General features: G+C 50.4%; 1 protein-coding gene and 1 long non-coding RNA gene across 2 annotated transcripts; one reads left to right on the top strand and one right to left on the bottom strand.

The window, feature by feature from the left end:
* The first annotated feature begins 242 nt into the window (after positions 1-242).
* On the top strand, positions 243-14,137 carry ALKAL2 (ALK and LTK ligand 2). Its single transcript, XM_061569164.1, has 6 exons — positions 243-500; positions 3,763-4,023; positions 7,253-7,312; positions 10,415-10,495; positions 12,043-12,121; positions 13,989-14,137. Exons 2-5 carry the CDS (start codon positions 3,765-3,767, stop codon positions 12,105-12,107), a joined length of 465 nt encoding a protein of 154 aa, XP_061425148.1. The 5' UTR covers positions 243-500; positions 3,763-3,764; the 3' UTR covers positions 12,108-12,121; positions 13,989-14,137.
* Positions 10,970-20,601, bottom strand: LOC133353065 (uncharacterized). Its single transcript, XR_009756326.1, has 5 exons — positions 20,465-20,601; positions 18,953-19,000; positions 18,369-18,533; positions 12,080-12,143; positions 10,970-11,070 (listed from the first exon to the last, which is right to left on the bottom strand). It is a non-coding gene; the product is annotated as an uncharacterized LOC133353065 (long non-coding RNA).
* Between the last annotated feature and the right edge of the window lie 484 nt (positions 20,602-21,085).

Here is a 21,085-nt window from a genome sequence, read left to right as displayed (position 1 = left end):
CTTACCTCCTCCTTTAAAAAAAAAACACAATCGCATGCCATCTGTGTGGTGAGATGTGCGTAATATCTATGATATATTCTATCAAATACGTAACGCGCGGTCCATCAGACGGGGCCGTATCTCAAAATAGCTCGGGGAGGGGGTGGGGTGACGTGGGGGGGGGCAGTGTGAATAAAGGGGGAGGGGTGAGTGGAGGAGGGAAGGAGGTGGGCGAGTTTGTGCCTCAAGTGTTACATCCACCCACTCCTGACGAGACGGCGCGCTCTGTCTGTCCTGTATATAAGCGAGACACTCGGCCACAGCGCCAGGGTTAATCACGAGGCAGTTGGGAAGAGAATAAAAGTTGGCAGGCTCGAATTTGCGCTACTCGAACTGTCGTGCGTTCTTGTTGTTGTTGTTGTTTGCCGGCTCGTAAGAACCCGTCGCAAGTCGAAGCAACGGACGCTGAAGAGGCGGAACGTGAATCTCCATCTGCAACTCCTGCCGCCGCGAGTCGTACGGTGAGAGAGGCGTCGCAGCGACCATGCCGAGCGATTAGACGCACGTGCGCAGACGCACCCCACGCGGCAGGCAAATGTTGGTGTTCGGGTTTCATGACTCCAAGTCGGTCCGTGTGCAGGCTCTCTGTGTGTGTGTGGATTAATGGCATTGTAGCAGGAGCTTGAGAGATGATATCTTCATCCGGCAGCGGATTGATCGCAGCCGATGAACTACAAGCCGCATGCTGTCCGACTGCTGAATCTGTAATTTTCGATCTCTCGTTGCAAGTCAGTCACTAACCAGAGTCACTGTGGAATGCACTCACACACGCGGTCCTACACTGCAGTTCATATCATTCAATTAAGCGGTACCCGCATGTAGCGAAATACACGTGTACAACAAACCACACCAACCATTATAATTGCTTTGGTACAATGTACGAGCTCGATTTGCGGGGAGTTAATAATTGAATTTAAAAACCACAGTAAGTATTGCAATGAAGATGTAAATATGCAATTATACGTGAACCTTACAAATTGCTGTTATTAACAAATCACGTGCAAAGGGGTGTAAACACGTTTCGAACATGTAAATAAGTTATCATCACCGTGACTCATCTTACTGCCATTGCACCTTGTTTGCATTCACCATCAGGATATTGCTTTTCACACGAGCATACATTACGAGGCAATGTTTAATTGTGTTTCGGATTGGTTAACGCGCTGCGCTGTGAACCAGCGTGAGCAGCGGCAGTGATATCTGAGACCAGTGCTGCCTCTCTCCACACCATCAACCCGCACTGACCAGCGTGGTGAAGTATGGTGAAAGCAACACGACCATGACTGACGTGGCGTGGGTGGTGGGAGGGGAGGCACTTCCATCCGTCCATCAGTAGATTGACCAAGGCGATGTCTCAGTAATCCCGTCCTCAGACAGATTGGCTGCCTCTTATATTGAATGTGGAGGAGCACACGGGCCGGCATAATTCGTACGCCCGTTATTATAGAGACGTGACCCCGTAGGTTCGCGTATGGGATATGTGTATTATTGCAGGCTCAGTCTGTGTGTGGATCGAGTTCAGCAGTCAAACAGCGGCGCGCGGCTCCCAGCAATAATCCTCGGACCTCACGTGCCGTGGCTACCTCCATTCATCTCAGCCGGCACGAACAACCCCGACAAAGCCGCGGGCACGCGCGGTAGCCCACGGTCAGCACGCTGCAATTCTGAACCAGCTCAGCTGAGTTCGGTTCCCGACCGAGGCTAACACCAGCGACTCAGTGGTCACTGGGTCGCCTCTAGACGGTCCTTCCGTTCTTCGCCAATTCGCATTGTTATCCAGCGTGGTGAAGTATGGCCAAATACGCCCCCCACCTTCCCCGTTACCGACACGGCATGGGGAGGCCTTCATCCAGCAGTGGATTGCCAAGAGGGTGTTTATTATTATTGTTATTATTTTGTATATGCAATGGTCCAGACACCTTGCTTGGACTTGACGCATGAAGAGCGGCGCATTCATCTTGGCTGGCACCAACCAGCCCCGTGCACCGATGCGCGATGTAGATTTACGAATGTTTCCACATTCTCGGGTGATCGCAACGACCCACGTTGCACCTGTGCGCAAGGTCTGCACAGACGAAGATGCGGGTGGCGGCTACCGGAGTCTGGCAATGGCTTATTGACGCAACCGATCGTCGGTTACCGTCATGGACACGCGGCAGGCAGCGGGTCACGTGCGGCGCTGTGGTGGCGCGAGGGCATTCGCAAAGCGAGCTTGGAGGGACCCGAGCAAGCCCAGGGCACCAATGCGAATTTAATATCAACACCGCACGAGTGCCTCGAATGTCAGTCTCAAATTGAAATCCTAAGACACGTAGCAGACTAATTCGCTTACCTGTCAAATTGATCGGTCGCATCTTGACATTGTCTGCTGCTCGATTCTCTCGCGCCTCGCTAGATCTCTCTTGTTGTGGTGAACATCTCTCTCCTATCTCACTACATCTCCACATCATGTCCATATCTTTACATTAATTGTGGACGGGTTAAAACACTGTCTGCTTTTTAGGGGCCCCAATTGGCTAGCGCCTCCACTACTGGTTACACGTTTCTGATAACCGGATATCAATCAATCGTTTCTGACATTGAACGGATCAATACTCTGCCTTCTAACGAATATACGTATATGCTTTGAGCGCAAGATGTGACATTACATTTAATGGGGGTTTCAAGCGCAGTGCGCTAACCGCTGCGCCACAGCTCCTTCCGAAAGCGAAATACATTGTTGTGCAATAGTATATGATGCACCTTTCGTTTCTTAAACGTCATCTAGGGAGAATAATATTCACTGGTACAACATCTCTTTGCGGGGGGGGGAGCATGATCTCTCATGGGTTCTCATTTCGGCTCAAGAATATCGGAAGATGCTGATCATGGGGCGGAATCTAATCCGATTAAACGATATTTGTAATGATGACCATCTCTCTCCTCGTTCAATTACATCGGAGGATAGCGGTGATGGTGATGATGTGACGACATTTGGTCACTAGATCATTGATGTTGATGACCATCATGGTACTCGCGTGGTAACAGATAGTTGATTTTAGATGACGCTGTTGATGATTGTTATGGTCTCTCACGTGCATAAGCCGTATTGGATAATCACGATGATTATAACGATAATGCATCTGCCACGCTGATGATCGTATCCACCAAACTCAACACGTTCATCAACAACACGGTGGCCTTGAAAGGAAACGTATACAATCGGCGACGTTTCGCGCAGGGGCCAGTGCCCTGGGAAACGTCGATAATATTACATGTCTCTATGTTTGAAGCCACAGCGCCACTGCTGAACGTGTTGATGTCTTGTTGTTGTTAACTGTCTCTGTGAACCACCTCCAACATCAGCAGCAGCAGCTAATTTCCGTACTCGACCATGCAGGGCGGTGGGAGGGCAGCGGGCGTGGAGCGACTGTGACCTCGACCACTCGTGTCTGTCTCCTGCCACTTGTCCCAGCGGGGGAGGGGGGGGGGGATGGTCAGGAACCTGCGGCTCTCCATGAACGACTGTCTCCTCGACGTCGTTCATGAAGGGCCGCCGTCTCGTATTCACGTGCATTGCGGCTCTTCAAATATTCAGTTGCGTGTGTTTTTTTGTTTTACGGAATCCGAAAAAAAAGTGTCTCTTCTCGTTTTTTGCTCGCCGTCCTCCCGTTGAATTGCCGCAGCGTTACCGCCACCAACCTCCACCCCTCCCTCCCTCTCCTCCTCTTCCGCTGTACGCAGAAATGGCCGCCATACGCGTGCACGCGCTGCTGGGGCTGCTGGCGCTGCTGGCGACGTCGGCGCGCTGCTGGGACGGCGCCGCGGGTCTCTCGTCTCGCCAGTCGCTGCTCGACCTCGTGCTGGCCGCGCTCGAGGAGCTCGAGCGAGGAGGAGGCGGGACACGCCACTCGTCCTCGCCTCTCGCATTCCCCTCCTCCGAGGACCTCGCGGGGAACGCGGCCGAGATGTCACGCATCCCCTCCGAGATCTTCTTCCCCATAGGTGACGCGCGCGCGCGTGTGTGTCAGTGTGTGTGTCGGCGTGTGTGCGTGTGTAAGCGTGTTTATGTGTGTGTCAGGGATGTGTGTCAGCGTGTGTGTGTGTCAGCGTGTGTGTGTGTGTCAGCGTGTGTGTCAGGGTGTGTGTGTGTGTCAGGGTGTGTGTGTGTGTCAGGGTGTGTGTGTGTCAGCGTGTGTGTGTGTCAGCGTGTGTGTGTGTCAGCGTGTGTGTGTGTCAGGGTGTGTGTGTCAGCGTGTGTGTCAGCGTGTGTGTGTAAGCGCGTGTGTGTGTATCAGCGTGTGTGTGTAAGCGCGTGTGTGTGTATGTCAGCGTGTGTGTTGGCCACAGAGGAGCGGTAGTGTAGCGGTTAGCGCGTTGGGCTATGAACCCGGCGACCCGAGTTCTAATCCCGCTCACGGCCAACACCAGTGACGATTATCTGAACCGGTCCTGGGCCTCCCCTAGGTCGACTCAGCCTCAAATGAATACCTGGTACGGTGTGTAAACATCACCACTGGGGAGACAAAGGCGGTCAGGCGTGGTGCTGGCCACCCACCCCCTCGTGTACCGTTGCGGCCTTCATAGGTGCTCGCTAACAGCACTTGCCCCTCCAGTCTGTTAAGGGTATATGGGGGATCTTTGTCTTTGTCTTGTTGGCCACCCACCCCTTCGTGTGTGCCGTGCCGGCCTTCATAGATGCTCGCTTACGTCGCTATCCCCCCAAAAAAGTCTGTTAAGTCTATAGGGGAGGATCTTTGTCTTTTGCGAGTGCGCGCGTGAGTGTGGAGTGGGAGCGTAATGGAAATGCCTTGCGCTATGAACCAGACGACCAGAGGTCGATTTCCCAGCCACGGTCAACATTGGTGACGAATATCTGAACCGGTCCCGAGTCTGCCCTTGGTCGACTCACCATCGAATGCGTGTGCCTGGTGCGGTGTGTGAATGTCAGCACTGGAGAGACAACGGCGCTAGGGCTTGGGGTCTGGCCACACCGCTCCTTCATTCATGCGCTGTGCCGACCTCATGAAGGTCGATACCGCTAACAGCACTTGCTCCAGCGGTCATTAAGGCTAGTCGGAGAATCGCAGTGTTTATGTTTATGTGTGCATGTATATGTGTGCATGTACATTTTTATTTTTATATCCAGCGAACGGAACCGTCGTTCCAGATTCAATTCTGGGGCTTGCGGACTTTGTCTTGTTACCTGGCCCTCTCCGAGGTTGATTTGGCCAAAAATAAATAGCATCTCATGTGGCGGACATGATAGTCGTACACTACCTCCTCGCCGGCAGCCTTAGTTGGCATTTAATGACGCCACTTGCCTTAATGGGCACTCGCTCGCACCACCTGCTAACAGCTAAAAAGGGAGGAATCTAAAAGGGGGATAACCATTGTATTAGGGTCCTGACATTGTCTGCCAATGCGTTCTATCGATACCCGCCATCATGACGCGTGCGTTCTGGACCTTGCCCAAGCAACACGCCACCTCGGGCGTGATGTCACCAACGTTCATCCTCGCGGCGGCCAAAACGTCATCCCAGCGGTAGGCGGGGGAGGGGAGTCAATTCTGGAATGTTGAATCTTGGCTGGCCACGGTCCTTAGCTCGCGGTGCCACAGGGAGGAGAGGCGTCACGCGGGAAGCCATGTAGAACACGCGGCCCCGTGTGACCCAGCGTCCCTTCACTCGTGACCCCGCCGCGTGGCTCCGCGCGAGGCCACACCGGGCGCCAAGGGCCCCACCGGGCGGTGGATGCGGCAGCTCCTCGTGTCTGAGCATGGCGACTCAGCGCGAGCAGCCCGGTGCTAAGACGCCCACCACCGAACGGAGGGGGGGGGGACGAAAGTTCCGCGGTTGCTCCCCGTGCCTCGTCACTGCTTACCCCAGGGGCGTGGCCGCAAATCATCGCCGTCATCATCGGCCACGGTCAATCCGCTGCTGGATGAAGGCCTCCCCCCAAGCCTCCGCCTACCACTTTACGATCGTTTCGGACATGATTGTCCGCCTTGGCACCTGCACGTGAACGAACTTCATCGCTCCAACGCAGCCGTGGACGTTCCATTCCTTGGCCGCCACTTCGTTGTTATTGTTCGCCATCGGCCATCCCTTCTCACGACGTTTCGTGTCAATCAAATGGTTGCTTCTGAAGCGAGACGGTGAACCATTTATAGATACCGCATTGAGACAACAGGGATACGTTGTGAAGAAAATGAATTATTTCAAAACATATGTAGAAACTTCCACCGATCTCAGCGCACGTATTATTCAATGGTAAAGGTATTTCTTCCGTCAGGCAAAGAACCACCGCTTTCGGAGTATGCAACCACCTGTACAGAATGTAGTTCGATGACGATTAGAATCAATGGGGTATCTATACATGGATCGTCCCGTACGTATGCAGCGAGCGAACGTCAAAATCAAATTAAATCCGTACGATTCTTTTTTCGTTGACTTAGTCGTTCTTCAGTCGCTGGGAGGAAATGGACATAATATGGCTGTGTTCACGAAGAAGAAAAATTCGCAGCTAGGAAGGACGCGCGAATTTCGCGACTGACCAATGCTTACGGGCCCAGCGCTTATCAACGACGATTAAATATTAAAGAACGCCCCACGTTGGGCTCCACGGCCCCTTCCCTCCAGAGCCGCGCGCCGCGGTGCGGTGGTCAGCGCCAGGACCCAAGAGGTTCGCCGCTTCGATTTCATCGCCCGGCGCGGCGGCGGCTTCAAAACGGTGGTGCGAGTTTCTCGAACGCCCCCGCTACCAAACCCCGCCACCTCTACCCAACCACGTCGGAATGAATGGGTGGCGGCACGGTTGGTCGGTCGGCAGGACAGGTCGTGTGTCGGTGGGGTAAAGTGTAGGCGAGCTCACGTCTCTCGAGACATCTGGGCAGTCTGAAAAAGAAGGCCAAAATATTCCTTCCAGCAAGAGCTCTGCGGGAGCTTCCTCCACCAACTGCTCGCCGATTGTAATGTGTGAATGTTTAAAATATCTTTAGCTATGTACGTTCAACTTCTTTCGCGCCGTACGTAGCCAACCGTGCTAATCGGAGGTGCGATTAGCAGGGTTATGTGTGCGCGTGAAATTTAAATTCCCGCAGTGTTCGTTGACCCTCTCGATGTGTGCGTCTGTCTGCCAGTGGCATTACGGGAAGCTCGCGGTCGGGAGCGAGCGGCACTGGCCGTGAGCTAACGATGGCCTCGTGTTTCGCTTTCTTTCTCCCACCGCACAGCGATCGATACCCGTGACCCGAGTTTGAAAGAGAAATTCATCAAACACGTCACCAATAAGAGTGAGTTGTGCATCGCTCTCACAGTTTTCACCGCCGCGTGATCGCTCACTCCCTCGTTCGCTCACTCCCTCTCCCTCAAGTCCACTCGCTCCCTCACTCACCAATTCACTGACTCACTTACCCACTCTCTCTTGCTCACTCGCTCCATCACTTACTCATTCACTGACTGGTTCACTCATTCCCTCTTGACTGACTCGCCCGCTCGCTCATTCCCTCTTGGTCGCTCACTTACTACCAACACTTGATTTTTGGACGCACCTTCACTTTTATATCAAGCAACTAAAATTAATGTTCAGAAAACGAGGCTTTGGTTTTTGCTTTCATGCATTTGCTTATCTGTTACATTTGTACTGTGCTCTTGGCATCATGTTGTCAATGTAAACATTTTCACTTTGAACTCATGCAGTGACCAGTACATCCAACCAAAACGGTCAGGGCAACATTTCAAACGGAATAATTTTCCAGATCCCTGGTGTAGACTGAAGCAAGACGGCATTTGACGAGTAGTAGGCAGAGCCATTGTGAGAGACATACTGGATGTGGTGTGTAGGTCACTGAGATAATGTCTGGGTCACCGACCCCGGGAAAACCTCGCTGATGGGACGCCGCGGTAGCGAGATGTCAACTACCTCGCCTGGTATGCAGGGTGTCTTGGGTTTAATCCCAATTCTGATGCTTGAATATTTAGAGCTTGCATGTTCTCTCTCCCCATGGTCGCATGGATCATTCTCCGGTTTTACCCTCCACATTTAGAATGAACATGCGTTTAGAGTATTAGGCTGCAATATATTTCCAAGTGACAAGCCACATCATTGGGCTATCATTTGTGGCCAGGTCGCTTCTGAAAAAAAAGCTACATAGCTCAATGGGCCTTAGCCGGTAAAATGAAACATAGTTTCGTGTAATGAATCTCCTTAAGAGCGGCCTCTAGGAAGATTATCTCATCGAACTACAAATGAGGTCCATGCAATTGCCTCTTATCCAAACGAGGGTCACGGGGTGCTTCAGGGACACTAGAGAACCAGCAATAACAATAATAATAACGCAGCGCACAAATGTAACGAATACCCCATTATACAATGTAACACCGTTCGACCCCCACCTTCCCCGCCACGCCGCTTGCCCACACACGCCCACATTCTCCCACGCTACCTTGAACCACCCACACACAGCAGGGACGGTGGGTGGGTGGCTGGGGTGTTCGTAATTACCAATCGTAGCCCGCTGACCGCTGGACTTGCCAGCAACGGTCTCGTGTGAGCTAAAGATCCCCCGCGCGTGTAATACAATTCCACGGTCATTGGCGACCAATTTGCTCCGTCCATTTATTGAACCGCGACTGCTTCAATCAGGGTCTTGTTTAAAAAAAAAAAATCTCTTTCAGTGCCCAGAGTCTGTGCCACACTCTAACAAAACAAGACGGCCAATTTTGGCGCCCTGCCACGTGATCGCACTGTGTGTGTGTCAGTAGCGCAGTGGTTAGCGCACTGCGCTATGCGCCATGAACCCAGTGACCCCAGGTTGATTTGATTGTCGGACTTGGCCAACATCATTGGTAGAATATCTTAACCGGTCCCTAAGTCGACCCAGAGTTAAATGAGGACAAGGTTTGATGTGTAAACATGAGCAATGGGGAGACAAAGGCGGGCGGGTGTGGTACTTGCTACACCACCTCCTTGATGTGCTCTGTGCCGGCCTTAATAGGTGCTCGCTAACAGCTCTTGCCGCATCAGCCTCTGTGGCTGTAATATTGATGTCTTTGTTACAGTATACGCACCACACGCACACAGATCCAGGCTCAAAGCCGCACATGTCACCACCGCACACTTGGTGGCACGGTGCCCAGGAGATTCTTGAATCTATTCGTGTGGAGTTTTGAGCGTTTCCCCCGCGGTATGCGTGCTGGGTTTTCTCAAGGCACTGTCGCCTCCTGCCCCCATGGACACGGACATCCCACTGCAGGAAACTCCCTGATAGAACAGAGTCTCGCAACTCAGTGACGCTTTCGTGGCTAAGTAAAGGACATTATTATTATAGTTGTTGTTATTCTTGGTTCTTTCGGTAAAGTCACGTAAAGATTAAAGAGCGCCCCACAGCAAGGAAATTTGAAAAAAGTGGCGGGTTTTTTTTACGTGAGAAAAAAAAACGTTAAGAAGACACCGCCACTTTTTTCAAATTTTCTTGCTTGGTTTTTCCCACCTGATGATGATTGCTTGTGTTTCAGTCGAAACCTCGTGATAATTTTATTGTTTTATATTTGTATTATTTTATTGTTTCCCTTCTACGTGACTTTACCGAAAGAACCAAGAATATGAATCCCTACAGTCACGAAAGTTTTAAATCAAAATATAGTTGTTGTTGTTGGAATGCGCCAGGCTTAATTGGTCACGTAATCCCTTCCGGGTTGCTGACAGACTGCAGCAAGTGGCATGTCGACTTGTAGAGTCGCCACGGCCATAGCGGGAGGTACTGGATGTGGTGTGCAGGGTTTGGAGATATTTTTTGTCCCGGGCTCGCTGTGCCGCACAGCCCCGGATGAGATGAATCCCTCGGAGTGCACGGGCACCGGTGGGAGGGGGGCGGGGTGGGGGCTCGACATCGGCACGCTCTTCGACGCTGGCTGATAATTAGTGGACGTGTTAATTAGGGGGGCCATGCTCGTTAGGGGGCATCCATTTAGAACGTAACGCATGGAGGGGGAGGGTGGTTAACCCAAATGCGTACGCTTGCGTATGGTGGTCTACTGACATTATACGTACGCATAGGAAACAGGTGGGGGGAGTGAAGCCTCGATAGTGTGTCTACATTGGCCTTCAAATGAGTCAGATAGTCCGGCGGTGGACTATCTGTTCGCTGAAACACGTTAATATTATTAATCCTTGATCGTTTCTGCGTGGATTAAATATCAGCTGTTCTATAGGGTTCGGGGGTGGGGGGGTGCGTCAGGCGAACGTACGCAGGTGGGAGGGGGGGGGGTGTAAAAAGTCCGCGTGCGTACAGGGACGGAGGGGAGGGGTCAAGCTTTGACAGATTTTTGCGAACCTACTCAATGGATGGCCTCTCATCGCGTGTGTTGTGTGTTGGTGTCTTTGCGGATTGCAGGTTCCATGTACATGTCACCGGAATGCAGTCGGCAGTTCTACCGGCTCTACCATAACACCCGCGACTGCACGGTCCGCTCCTGTAAGTCCACATTGCTCCACGGCTCGGATATAAAGCCATGAAACAAGTACCCTGTGGCATGGGCTTTGATTTCTCACTCAACATGATCTGGGGCCGCTCGTAGACGAGAGTAGGCGGCACGTCGATTCGTGGTGAGCCGCAGCCAAAGCGAGATGTGCACTTGATGTGGTATGCCGGGACTCATCAATGCTTTGTTGGATAAATACAGGGCATTGTTGTGATTGTAATACACAGGGCTTCGTTGATCACTGAATGTTTTCCGAGTTGGGCGCCAACACTTGGCCAAGCTCTGTGGTCTCATATTGGTACGTTAAGCCAAACTAAGTTGGTGAGTGTCTAAAATGTGTTCCTACGGGGTGGTGGGATGGTTTGGATGTTGAAGGCCAGGCTGGATGCACTACGAACTGGGCATTGGGGTGTGTGAGCTTTGTCGGCTTTGCCGATGGTTCGTAGCGTCGACCGGGGGAGCGTGCATGGCACCCGGTGAACGCGTCGCAGCCCAGAGAAGAGCGGCTGTGAGTCGCATGAGATAGACACCGGCCGGTTGTTTGTCTTCATCTTTGTATGTTGAACGTCTTTTGCACCGTACGGAGCCAACCGTGCGAATCGGAGGTGCAGGGGAAGGACAACAAACGAAACACAAAAATATATGAGGGCCCAAAACCACTTATACAATTCCATATTCCTACGGAGGGGGTCAATACCGGGCTGAATTTATCATGGAATATTTTCCAGAGGTCAGCCCCAAACATCTTTATCTGAAATCGAGCCCTGCTTACCCGCAACCAGATTCTGTGTTCTCACTCTCCTCTTAAGTTGGGAGACGTTGCCAGAATAATGATTGATCAGTTCTACAAATATCTATCTAAACCGTCATGCGAGTGGTAGGCCCCATGCAGCATTTCATTTTCACTGATTTCCTGGCAGACTGGAATAGTCACGTGACGAGTCGTAGCCACAGCCATCGCGAGATACATACTGGATGTGGTGTGCCGGGTGTGGAACTAATTTCCAGGTCACCCAGACAAGTCCCAGTGAAACTCACGAGCCTGCACACTCCAATCAAATCGCACTCATGCATATACTATACCGTGCATATTTAAGATAAGATCACAGCTCTATGTCAATCCACTGCTGGATGAAGCCCCCCCAAAACTGTATCGAGCATGGAGGGGTTGTTTGACTGAGCGTTGAGCCCGCGTCGCGAGGACTCGAGTGCGAGAGGCACGCAGCAGTCGCCACTCGCCATGCCATCGCAGTGTGAAGTCCACGAGCCCAGACCACGTATTGGACTCGCCGTTACAATTTATTTACGTGTCCAATAACAGTGATTGTGATAACCATTTGAAACGAACAGGGCTATCAAACACCTCGCCCTCATTAGCTGTATAAATACAGCGGTGTCGCCAATGCTTAGCTACACCACGTGGTACCAATTGTTGCTATGGCCCACGGATTATTAATATCCGCGGTGTGGAAGCTTGCGGCTGACGTCTCATTTTCTGATATTTGTCTCGTCTTCCTTGCCCGTGTCCTCGTGGGTGCAGACTACCGGAGGTGCGCACGCCTCCTCAGAAGACTCACCATGAGTCCGCTCTGCACCAAGAGTTAGGAGCCCTGCCGGAGGTGAGTGGCCACAGTCCAGGCGCTGGAGAGGACACATCATGGCCAGGTCTCGTTCGCAACGATTATCCTCACTATGAGACATCTCCTTTACCAGTGGCAAAATATAGTAATAGGTTTTTACCCTTTCAACTGGTGCAAAAACTGATACCTTTATACAAGGGATCATGTTTGCAATAACCACAACACAAGCAGTCAAAATGCAAACAAAGAGAAACAACTCTGATAATGATAATGATATGCACTGTCCTTGAAGTTGATTGGTCCACACCCCAGACAGCTTTTCTGAGAGCCTAGTCTTCATTGGTGTTGGACCACATGACGCGATTATCCTCATTGTAAAACTTAACAATATTATGATGCATAATTGATTTTTTGTTTAGGCCACGTTATAGATCTGGCCAAATATCTGTCAGAAGAAAGCCCTCCCATCACCCAGCAGAGCCGACATTCTGATCTCGTCTTAGAAGATGTTTGGCGCAGTCTCGAGCATAACGTCGCTTATGATGATTGTCCTCCAGCTCACAGCACCGGTGAGCTGGAGCAATCAGAATTGGCAGGTTAAACGCTTGTACTGTACACTTGACAAGTTTATTGATGTCACCTGTGTTGGGGTGGTGGAAGGTGTTAACGACACAAATTTAACCAAACAATTAATTACTTATAATTATGACCCTTTTAACCCAAGCAAGCCCCACCAAATCTCATCTATCTGGTGGGAGTCACAGTCCATGAGCCCAGACCAGATATTTCACTTGACATTTCCAACTGAGATGGTATCACTCGAGCGGATCCAAATTCTTTATGTGGCCAACACCAGTGAATCATGTGGTAACCATGACAAAGGAGTGGGGTTACCCACTACTCAGCCGTGTAACTAAATCGGTACGTCCAAAGCTTTGCTATCTTGGCTGGTACCAGTCATGCTCTGGCCCATGGACAATAAAGCACAATACAACTTCTGATACAAGCACACATTGGATATAAGCACAGCTGGCCTTGCTCCAGGGAGGCGCTTTCTTCATTATTCAGTTGCCCTGTGTGATTGAAGAAGCTGTCTTTGTCTTCTTCGGAGTGACACTTTCATATCGAAAAGCTCTCACGTAGAAATCTGCAGTATGAGTCACCCTTTATGGAACGCATGTCTTCATATCGTCATTTTGACAAGATGGGCACACGTCCTACGCATGATAAGACTTGAGAGATGCTTTTGCATAATTGCTTTCTTAAATATCCGAAAGAAAACTAAAACAAAAGCCGCGTGGTAGTTGATCTTCTCTGCGGTATCTCCTGTCGCCTAGACATATTGCGGGACCATGCATGCAGGCCAGACCCCGGTGTGCCTATTCCTGTTATGTACCTCGTGGTCATCATCCGACATGACCTGGGTCTGACCCCGACTGGTGAACTTTGTCACGTAGTCACAGACACCTCAAAAGTGCACCGATCCTGCCACCAGTGCGATGGCAATACCACTGCCATTGGGGAACGACGCTGATTGTCCTGTCAATGCGCGTGCGTGCTTGTGCACGTGTTGATTGTTGGAGCGGTAGTGTAGCGGGTAGCGCGCTGCGCAACCGAACTTGGCGACCCGGGAACGCTTGCCGCCTCGTGGCCAACAGTCCAGTGACGATAATTTGAACCGGTCCTGGGCCTCCGCTGGGTCGACTCAGCCTCAAATGAGTAACTGGTGCGGTGGGCAAACTTTGCCACTCGGTCGGGCGTGGTGCTTGGCCACCCACCGGGTCCTCGTGTGCCGTGCCGGCCTTAAGGCTTCGCGGAGATCTCATGTTGATTGCCATCACGAGTGACGCCTCGAGCGTATTCATGGTAAACGCATTCATTCATTCTCTCTGTTTTGTCTGTGCAGGCAAGGGAGCGGGTGGCAGCGCTGTGTGTGCACCATAACATGAAGTGCCTTCACGTTATCCGACTTATTCTGCATGGACGTCTGTAACCCATCGTGCGCCGCTTGAAACACAAACACTGAAAAGCGGACAAAGGGTGAGAAGAAGGCCGTGCTTTGCTAGAGGGGGAGGGGGGGGGCACTTAGGGGGAGGGGGCCCATTAAGGAAGAGATGGCTCAGTGGTAGGGCGAGCGGTTCGTACTTGGAAGGCTGTGGGGGTCGACTCAGCCCATCATCCCTGCGGGGTCGATATATAAAAAAGAAAATGGGTGGCATTTTTGGAAGAACTCGACAGTGGTTGACTTCTGGAGAGACTCGTTCTCGCCGTACGAACGTGGAATTTCCACCGCTGGCTCCGGGGGGGGGGGTGTAAACAGGAAGAGAGTGGTGCTCACTTTGAGAGTGTACGGGATCACCCGGACCCTCTCTCTACCCCGAGTAGCTAACGAGAGGGACCCTGTCACCAGCCCTGCCCCCTGAGCCGTATCCCCTTCATCGTAACCCCACCCCTGGTGCAACTAAAGCCCTTTTCTTCACGTTTTGTTCGCTCTTCAGTTTTTAGTGCACTCACCCACACCTTAACTCGAGTCAGCATTTTGCACCTCACCACGCACACATTCCTACAGCTTTAAATGGGGTTCTGAGACCATGGCTTTTTGAAAACAGTGGCATTTTGGCTGAAAAAAAATTGCATCCCGTCCGATGAAATGCAATGGCAGCATTATTATGAAAAAAAAACTTTCTTCTGCTGTATATTAGCTGCAAAGTTGTTGTGGATAAGTGCAATTTTACTAAAATATATATAATAGGCCAAGTTCGCATATACGGAACAGAAACTGCCTATATTTTATTGTTAATTTAATTGAATGGTGGTTATCTTAAATTATGTCAAAGCTATTTTTTTCACAAATGTCATCGTGCATAGTATAATTTTGAATAATTTATGCAATGCATCATCTGCAATCAAGTGAATATTCAGTGAGGGAAAATGTTATATTTGTACTAAGTTATTGGCTGTGTGAATGTAAGATATTGTATTTTAACATTTCAAAATAAACATTACAATTTTTTCATTAGTTTTTTGCATTTAACAACGCAAAAAAGCACGCGATTAGCACGACCGCCGGCAGAAGGTTTGTGGGACTTCGGCCTAATGCATACTTGATCCTTGTTTTGAGAGCCTATGCTATACTTTACACACAAAGACAAAGATCCTCCGTATAGCCTTGACAGACTTTTGGGGGCAAGTGCTGTCAGCGAGGGCCTATGAAGGCCGGCACGGCACACGAGGAGGGGGATGGCCAGGACCACGCCCGGCCGCCTTTGTCTCCCGAATCGAGATGTTTGCACATCAGACCGGGTCCTCATTTGAGGCTGAGTCGACCTAGAGGAGGTCCAGGACCGGTTTAGATATATGATGGAGTTGTTTGCGCATTGCAATATGAGCCCATTGATGGGTCGACAATTCCCTGGTCGTGGCTAACATCAGTGGCGAGTGACATTTGACCAGCCCGTGTTGAAGTTTTTTTTGTTATATCGTGTAAATGTAAATGTGTCGTAAGCCCACCCTCCACCCGACACCACCAATTAAGTAAGGTTTGTCACGTGACAAAACGTGCCAATCAGTTACTATTTCAGCACGACGTCTCGCTGGTGATTATAACCAGCATCATCAGGCGATCTCACCCAAACAACTCTTATCTTAATAAATAATGATTGCGGAAGCCTACGGTGTCGATCGGCATGGTGAGGGATCGTCCAAACTACCCCCACGAACGGCACGGTGTGGCAGGGCCTTTATCCAGCAGTGGATTAACAACAGGCTATTAATATGATCAATACTGATGTACAGCCCTTTCGTGAAAGAATGCTTCTCCATGTTGCATCAGTCATCGGGGTTGTTTGACCACACCTCACCATGCTAGTCAGTATGGCATGGTAAAGGAGTGTTGCGTGTGGGCGAGCAGCGCGATTAAAACCTGATCCACCATTCATTTATATAATTAAATTATATTGTGTCCTCATCATGGGTTGTTGTGGTTGTCCTGGGTAGCAACGGGTGAGTGACACGTGTGTGTGTGTGTGCATGTATGTATGTCTCTGCGTACGTGTGTGTGGGGAGCGGTAGTGTAGCGGTTAGCGTGCTGCGCTACGACCCTAGCGACCCGGTGACGATTACCTGAACCGGTTCTGGGCCTCCCCTAGGTCGACTCAGCCTCAAATGAGTACCTGGTGCGGTGAGTAAAAACATCGCCACTAGGGAGACAAAGGCGGCCGGGTGTGGTGCTGGCCACCCACCCCCTCGTGTGCCGTGCCGGCCTTCATAGGTGCTCTCTAACAGCACTTGCCCTTACAGTCTGTTAAGGCTACACGGGGAATCTTTTGTTATCTTTGTGTGTAAAGTATAGTTACAGAGAGCGGTGGTGCAGCGGTTAGAGCACTGCGCTACGAACCGGGCGACTGGAGCTCGATTCCAGCTCACGGGCAACACCAGTGACATTTATTTAAACCGGTCCTGGGCCTCCCCTAGGTCGACTTAGTCTTACACGAGTGCCTGGTGCGATATGTAAACATCGCCACCGGGGGAGACAAAGGCGGCCTGTCATGGTGCTGGCCCCCCTCGCGTGCCGCGCCGGCCTTCATACATGAGCAATCATTGACACGTGGTTCTCCCCTCGTCCGGCACTGTGAGATATTCGTATTCCTGCGGTATTCCCCATTTGTTTTCTTGTGGCTCAGAGGTGGCAACCCTAGTTAGGTCCATTGATTGGGGTGGAACAAACACAAATGAGGTCGGGGGGGAGGGGGGGGAATGGAAGGGGCTAAAGTGATGGGGAGGCAGAGGTGAACACCGTGGAAAGGTCGGGTTCAGAGCTGACTACGTGATCAGCGCACGGGCACTTCGACTCAACGGGAGCTCAGCGGCAGTGGGTGGGCGATGCTGTGTGGGTACCATTGGCCATGGCGAGGCAGCCAATAGCTCACACGGCGCTGGGCGGTGCGAAAATAATAATTAGGACAATTACATTCCACTCCAAATCGGCGTCGGAAAAAGGAGCATGCACGCCCCGTGCCTTTGCGTTGTGTGCGCAGAGCGCGTTTTCTCGACGCACTGCTGGATGAGACCTACCCCGTGCTTTGCGGGTCTGCACGAATACTTGACTATACTTCACCATGCCGGTCATTGCGAGATCGGTGAAGAGTATTGAACAGCAATGGATGTTGCTGTACATGCCCTCGACTGCCCTCCACGCCGACTACACCTGTGATCACTCGTCCAAGCACTATCCAGGCTGTAACCGGCTTAGATTCTACGTGATTTGGTCGTAAGGGACATTGTATGAATAAATATTAATACAGGTGAGATGTTATTACGACTCTGGCCACAGACACCTGGAACCTCGCTGGAAAGCAAAAAGCCTCAGTTGTGAATGAAAATGAACAGCGGTCAGGAGCTTCCAGTAAAAGAATCAAGTCATGAATAAGCGCCACTAATGAATTGTAAAACGCTGCCCTTATCGTTAAGACGGTGCTTATTAGCGTAATTTGCACTTTAATACGAGGAGATTTGCACGTGAACACGTGCGTCTTTCATCAAAAGGTAATTTGACGGAGACAGTGGAGACATTTATAGGCTTTTAAATCACGCTTTGATGATTGCGGATAGGTGCTGAAAATCCATAGTCACTTGAAAGAAATGTGAAAATAAGGGCTTTTCACCGGCTGTTCAAGTGCCCTCTCCGGTAATCCATTAGGCAAAGCAAAGGCAGAAAAAAATATTGATAACATTAACCTTGTTATCCATTTGGCTTCAACAACACTCCGTAACAGTCCAAAACACAATTGTCAAATTCAAAGAAATCATGATGAATGGAATATAAAGGTGCAGCCCTGCATTTGCCTTGCTCAAGCCACTGCTGGCGGAAGGGCCTCGACTAGAGGGAGCTCATTCGGCTATATTCCTGCTTTGAGAAATAAATACATCGGTCTGCTTGTCGTGTGACCGTTAATGTTATCTGTGGCACTGGGGGTGGGGAAAGCGTCACTCTCTACTCTGTTTACCATAAGTGACTTAGAGGAATTTCAGGAGGTGTTCTGAGATATCCGCTTCCGCTGGCCTCTTTAATACGAGCATTGCTCTGCGCTGTGCGAGTTCCGATCAGATTATTTGTCTCATGACAAGACATCTATAGCGCAATCCGGAGGAAAAAAACATTGTGAGGGAATTATTTTTACAAACATAATTTGGGACTAATTTTGCATGTCACGAGAGTGACATAATGGCACACGTGACCATGAGTGTCAATCATCGCTTCTTGTTCTGTTTGTGCGTGTCTCTATACCGCAACTCCATAAGTCCAAGTGCATCTTGTCCAAATTCAGTCTTTGCATAGAGCGGAGGGAGAAGCCGATCGGACGTCTTCAATTCCTCTGCTGAGTTCACTCGAAGGTTCCCAAAGCTCCACAGCTTGGCCCAAGGTCTTCACCTGAATAGGAGTTGGCGGCATCTGGCATGGGTGGTACGGATTGTCATCAACCAAGCATCAATCTCGTATCAGACAGACGGCCCGGGACAATGAGCGTATTTAGAATAGCTTGTGTTGGGTAGCCAATTTCTCTATGGCCAGGTGGCTCAATGCTAGAGCCAGTGGCGCGCAGTCAGAAGGTTGCAAGTTCAAATCCAGATTTGGGGGCTTGACTCAGCCCATCATCCCTCCATGGTAAATAAATGGAGTAACACTTTGTGTGGATGTCAACAGCGGTTGTCCGATGGGGAGCATTGCCCCCAGAATGTGACTGTGGACTTTCTGCCATTGGCACAGCGCTGGAAGTTAGAAATGAGCACTGTTTGCAATGCCCATTTGAGCAGGAAAGTTTGTAAATGTAAGACGGCATATTCCGAAAACTCTGAATTAAGAAACATTACCTGAAAACTGTAGGTCCCTGAGGGCCTTGTTTCACCAGCCACCTACAACTTCACAGAGTGAATGAAAACATGATTATTTATGCATGAAGGAAATGGTGGTTATTACCTAACGTCCCTTCAACAGCCCTTATTAAAGTTGGAATATATTGGTGAATTCGCTCTGGAGCATGCTCGTTGTGGTATCGGATTAAAAAGCGCACGGAATGTGGAGGCCGAGTGGCTGACGGGTCGCAGAACTGAGTCTGCACGGCTGAGACATTGGCTTAAGAATCCCGCGATTGAACCGAGGTTTGCAAGTAAAATTAGTCGATGGTGTTCGTCTATTCGCTCATACGACTGCGTAAACAAAAAAAGAACCCACCACATTACATTTAGGAGTTACCTTAACTTGGCAAGAATTCAAGCACTGAGACAGAAATATAATTACTTGACGAACGTGAGACACAAGGTTTGTATGCATAATAGAGGTGGGGTGGGGTTGGGATTGCATCGCATGAATATAAATGCGTCGTTAAACCCGCCAACACCCGACTCAGTTGATTAGTAAGGTTTGTCACGCTAACAAAACGTGCCAATTCGCGACTAGTTCAGCGCACCGGTGTTAAAGGTGTTTAGGGCATTGCAATGTGTGCACGTGGGGTCCACCGAGGTGGCCTCCGAAGTAGTTCTGTGATGTCACCTTCCACCGCCATTCTCTGACACAGGGCGATGCACTGTGGGCTGCAGCATGTTGCATTTAAATGCGTGTGCTGCCTCGTGATGGAACGCGGGAGAGAGAAAAAAAACTGGCCGACATCAATATTGCTATAAAGAAGTGTACCTATATTTTCCCAAGGCGCAAGTTGCAATCGACGACACCGCAATCGAAAACAATCAATAGCCATGCTTTTGTTCTATAAAACAAAGGTTTTATGCAATGCACACCTTTTCTCAACAAAAAATTACTTATTGGCGTATATCGCATACAAATATCGCCATGCAAATTATGATCTTATTACCATTGATATTCCTCTGCAAGATATGAAACATTTTCCAAAAAATACATATCTTGAATTATTCATGCACTTTTATACGCTCTGGCGTGTCGTAACCTCGTGAAATTGTTTCCAGTCTTCAGGGTCGTTCATCGCTGCATATATTAAAAACATTAAAACCCGGCTTTAAATTGTGAGTGGGATGCCACTGCCAATGCTGCCCCCCCACCCACTCACCCCCCCTGGCTTTGCCTTGCATCTCCATCCCATCCCACTTCCTCCCACGCCCGCGACAATTGCAGGGCGCTTGCCCTCCCACTCCGTCCTTTTGTGGAGTCTCCCATGCAATCTAAAGTCGGCTCTTTCGATCTCTGCACCCTGATTAGGGCAGGCGTGTCGTAGGCAGATTGGTGATTCAACAACACAAAAAAACAGCCACGTGACGTTGGTTCCAGGGACATATGGGGGAAGAAGGGTTCTTACAGCAACTGCCTTTGGAACTAAGGGGGAGATTTAATCTCTGATTAAAATGGAATACCTCTGGGGTTGCGGTCCGACACGTTAAGAGATCACGTGACAATGGAGATGTCGAACGGCTCTCGCTGAAGCCTGCGAGCTGCTGGAGACGCGTTCAGCGCGCGGAGAGGGCGGTCGTCTCCTCTGGCCAAAGTGAGGCCACGCGTTTCAATTAACTGCCTCCCAACTGTCTCCCCGGCATTTGGCAGGAGAAAGTTGAAAATGTGCCAGGTGCCATTTGTGCGCGCGCGTGCGCCAGCTGCCTGGTTGGCTTTACGTCTGCCGGTGTAATTGGCGTGATCTCGGCTGCGATCATCATGTAAGCGGGTTAGAGAAAAAAAACGTGGCCTTTTCCGCAATATAATGTTTGGAGCTTTGAAACAAACCCGCCTTGGGTGTGTATTACATTCGCAAGAGCTCCGGGCAGCTGGGCAGTGTATTGCTGAACGTGAGAGTTTTCGTAATGTGAACCCAGCCGATGCCTCGCGGCCTTGGAGGTCAATCTTGTAGCTTTTCGTAGCGACCATGCAGATGAAATATTTTCACAATCACGGACACAGCCGAGATGTGCAAACAACAGCCCACATCATTTCAGAAGCTACTTATTGCATGCCGGAAGATCCTCAGGAGCCCTCGACGCTTG

Source organism: Lethenteron reissneri, chromosome 42, assembly GCF_015708825.2.
Source record: "Lethenteron reissneri isolate LAM-NWPU_2019-01 chromosome 42, ASM1570882v1, whole genome shotgun sequence".
Lineage (NCBI taxonomy): Eukaryota > Metazoa > Chordata > Hyperoartia > Petromyzontiformes > Petromyzontidae > Lethenteron > Lethenteron reissneri.
Note: the sequence above shows the minus strand (reverse complement) of the source record. Positions and strands in the feature narration are given on the sequence as shown.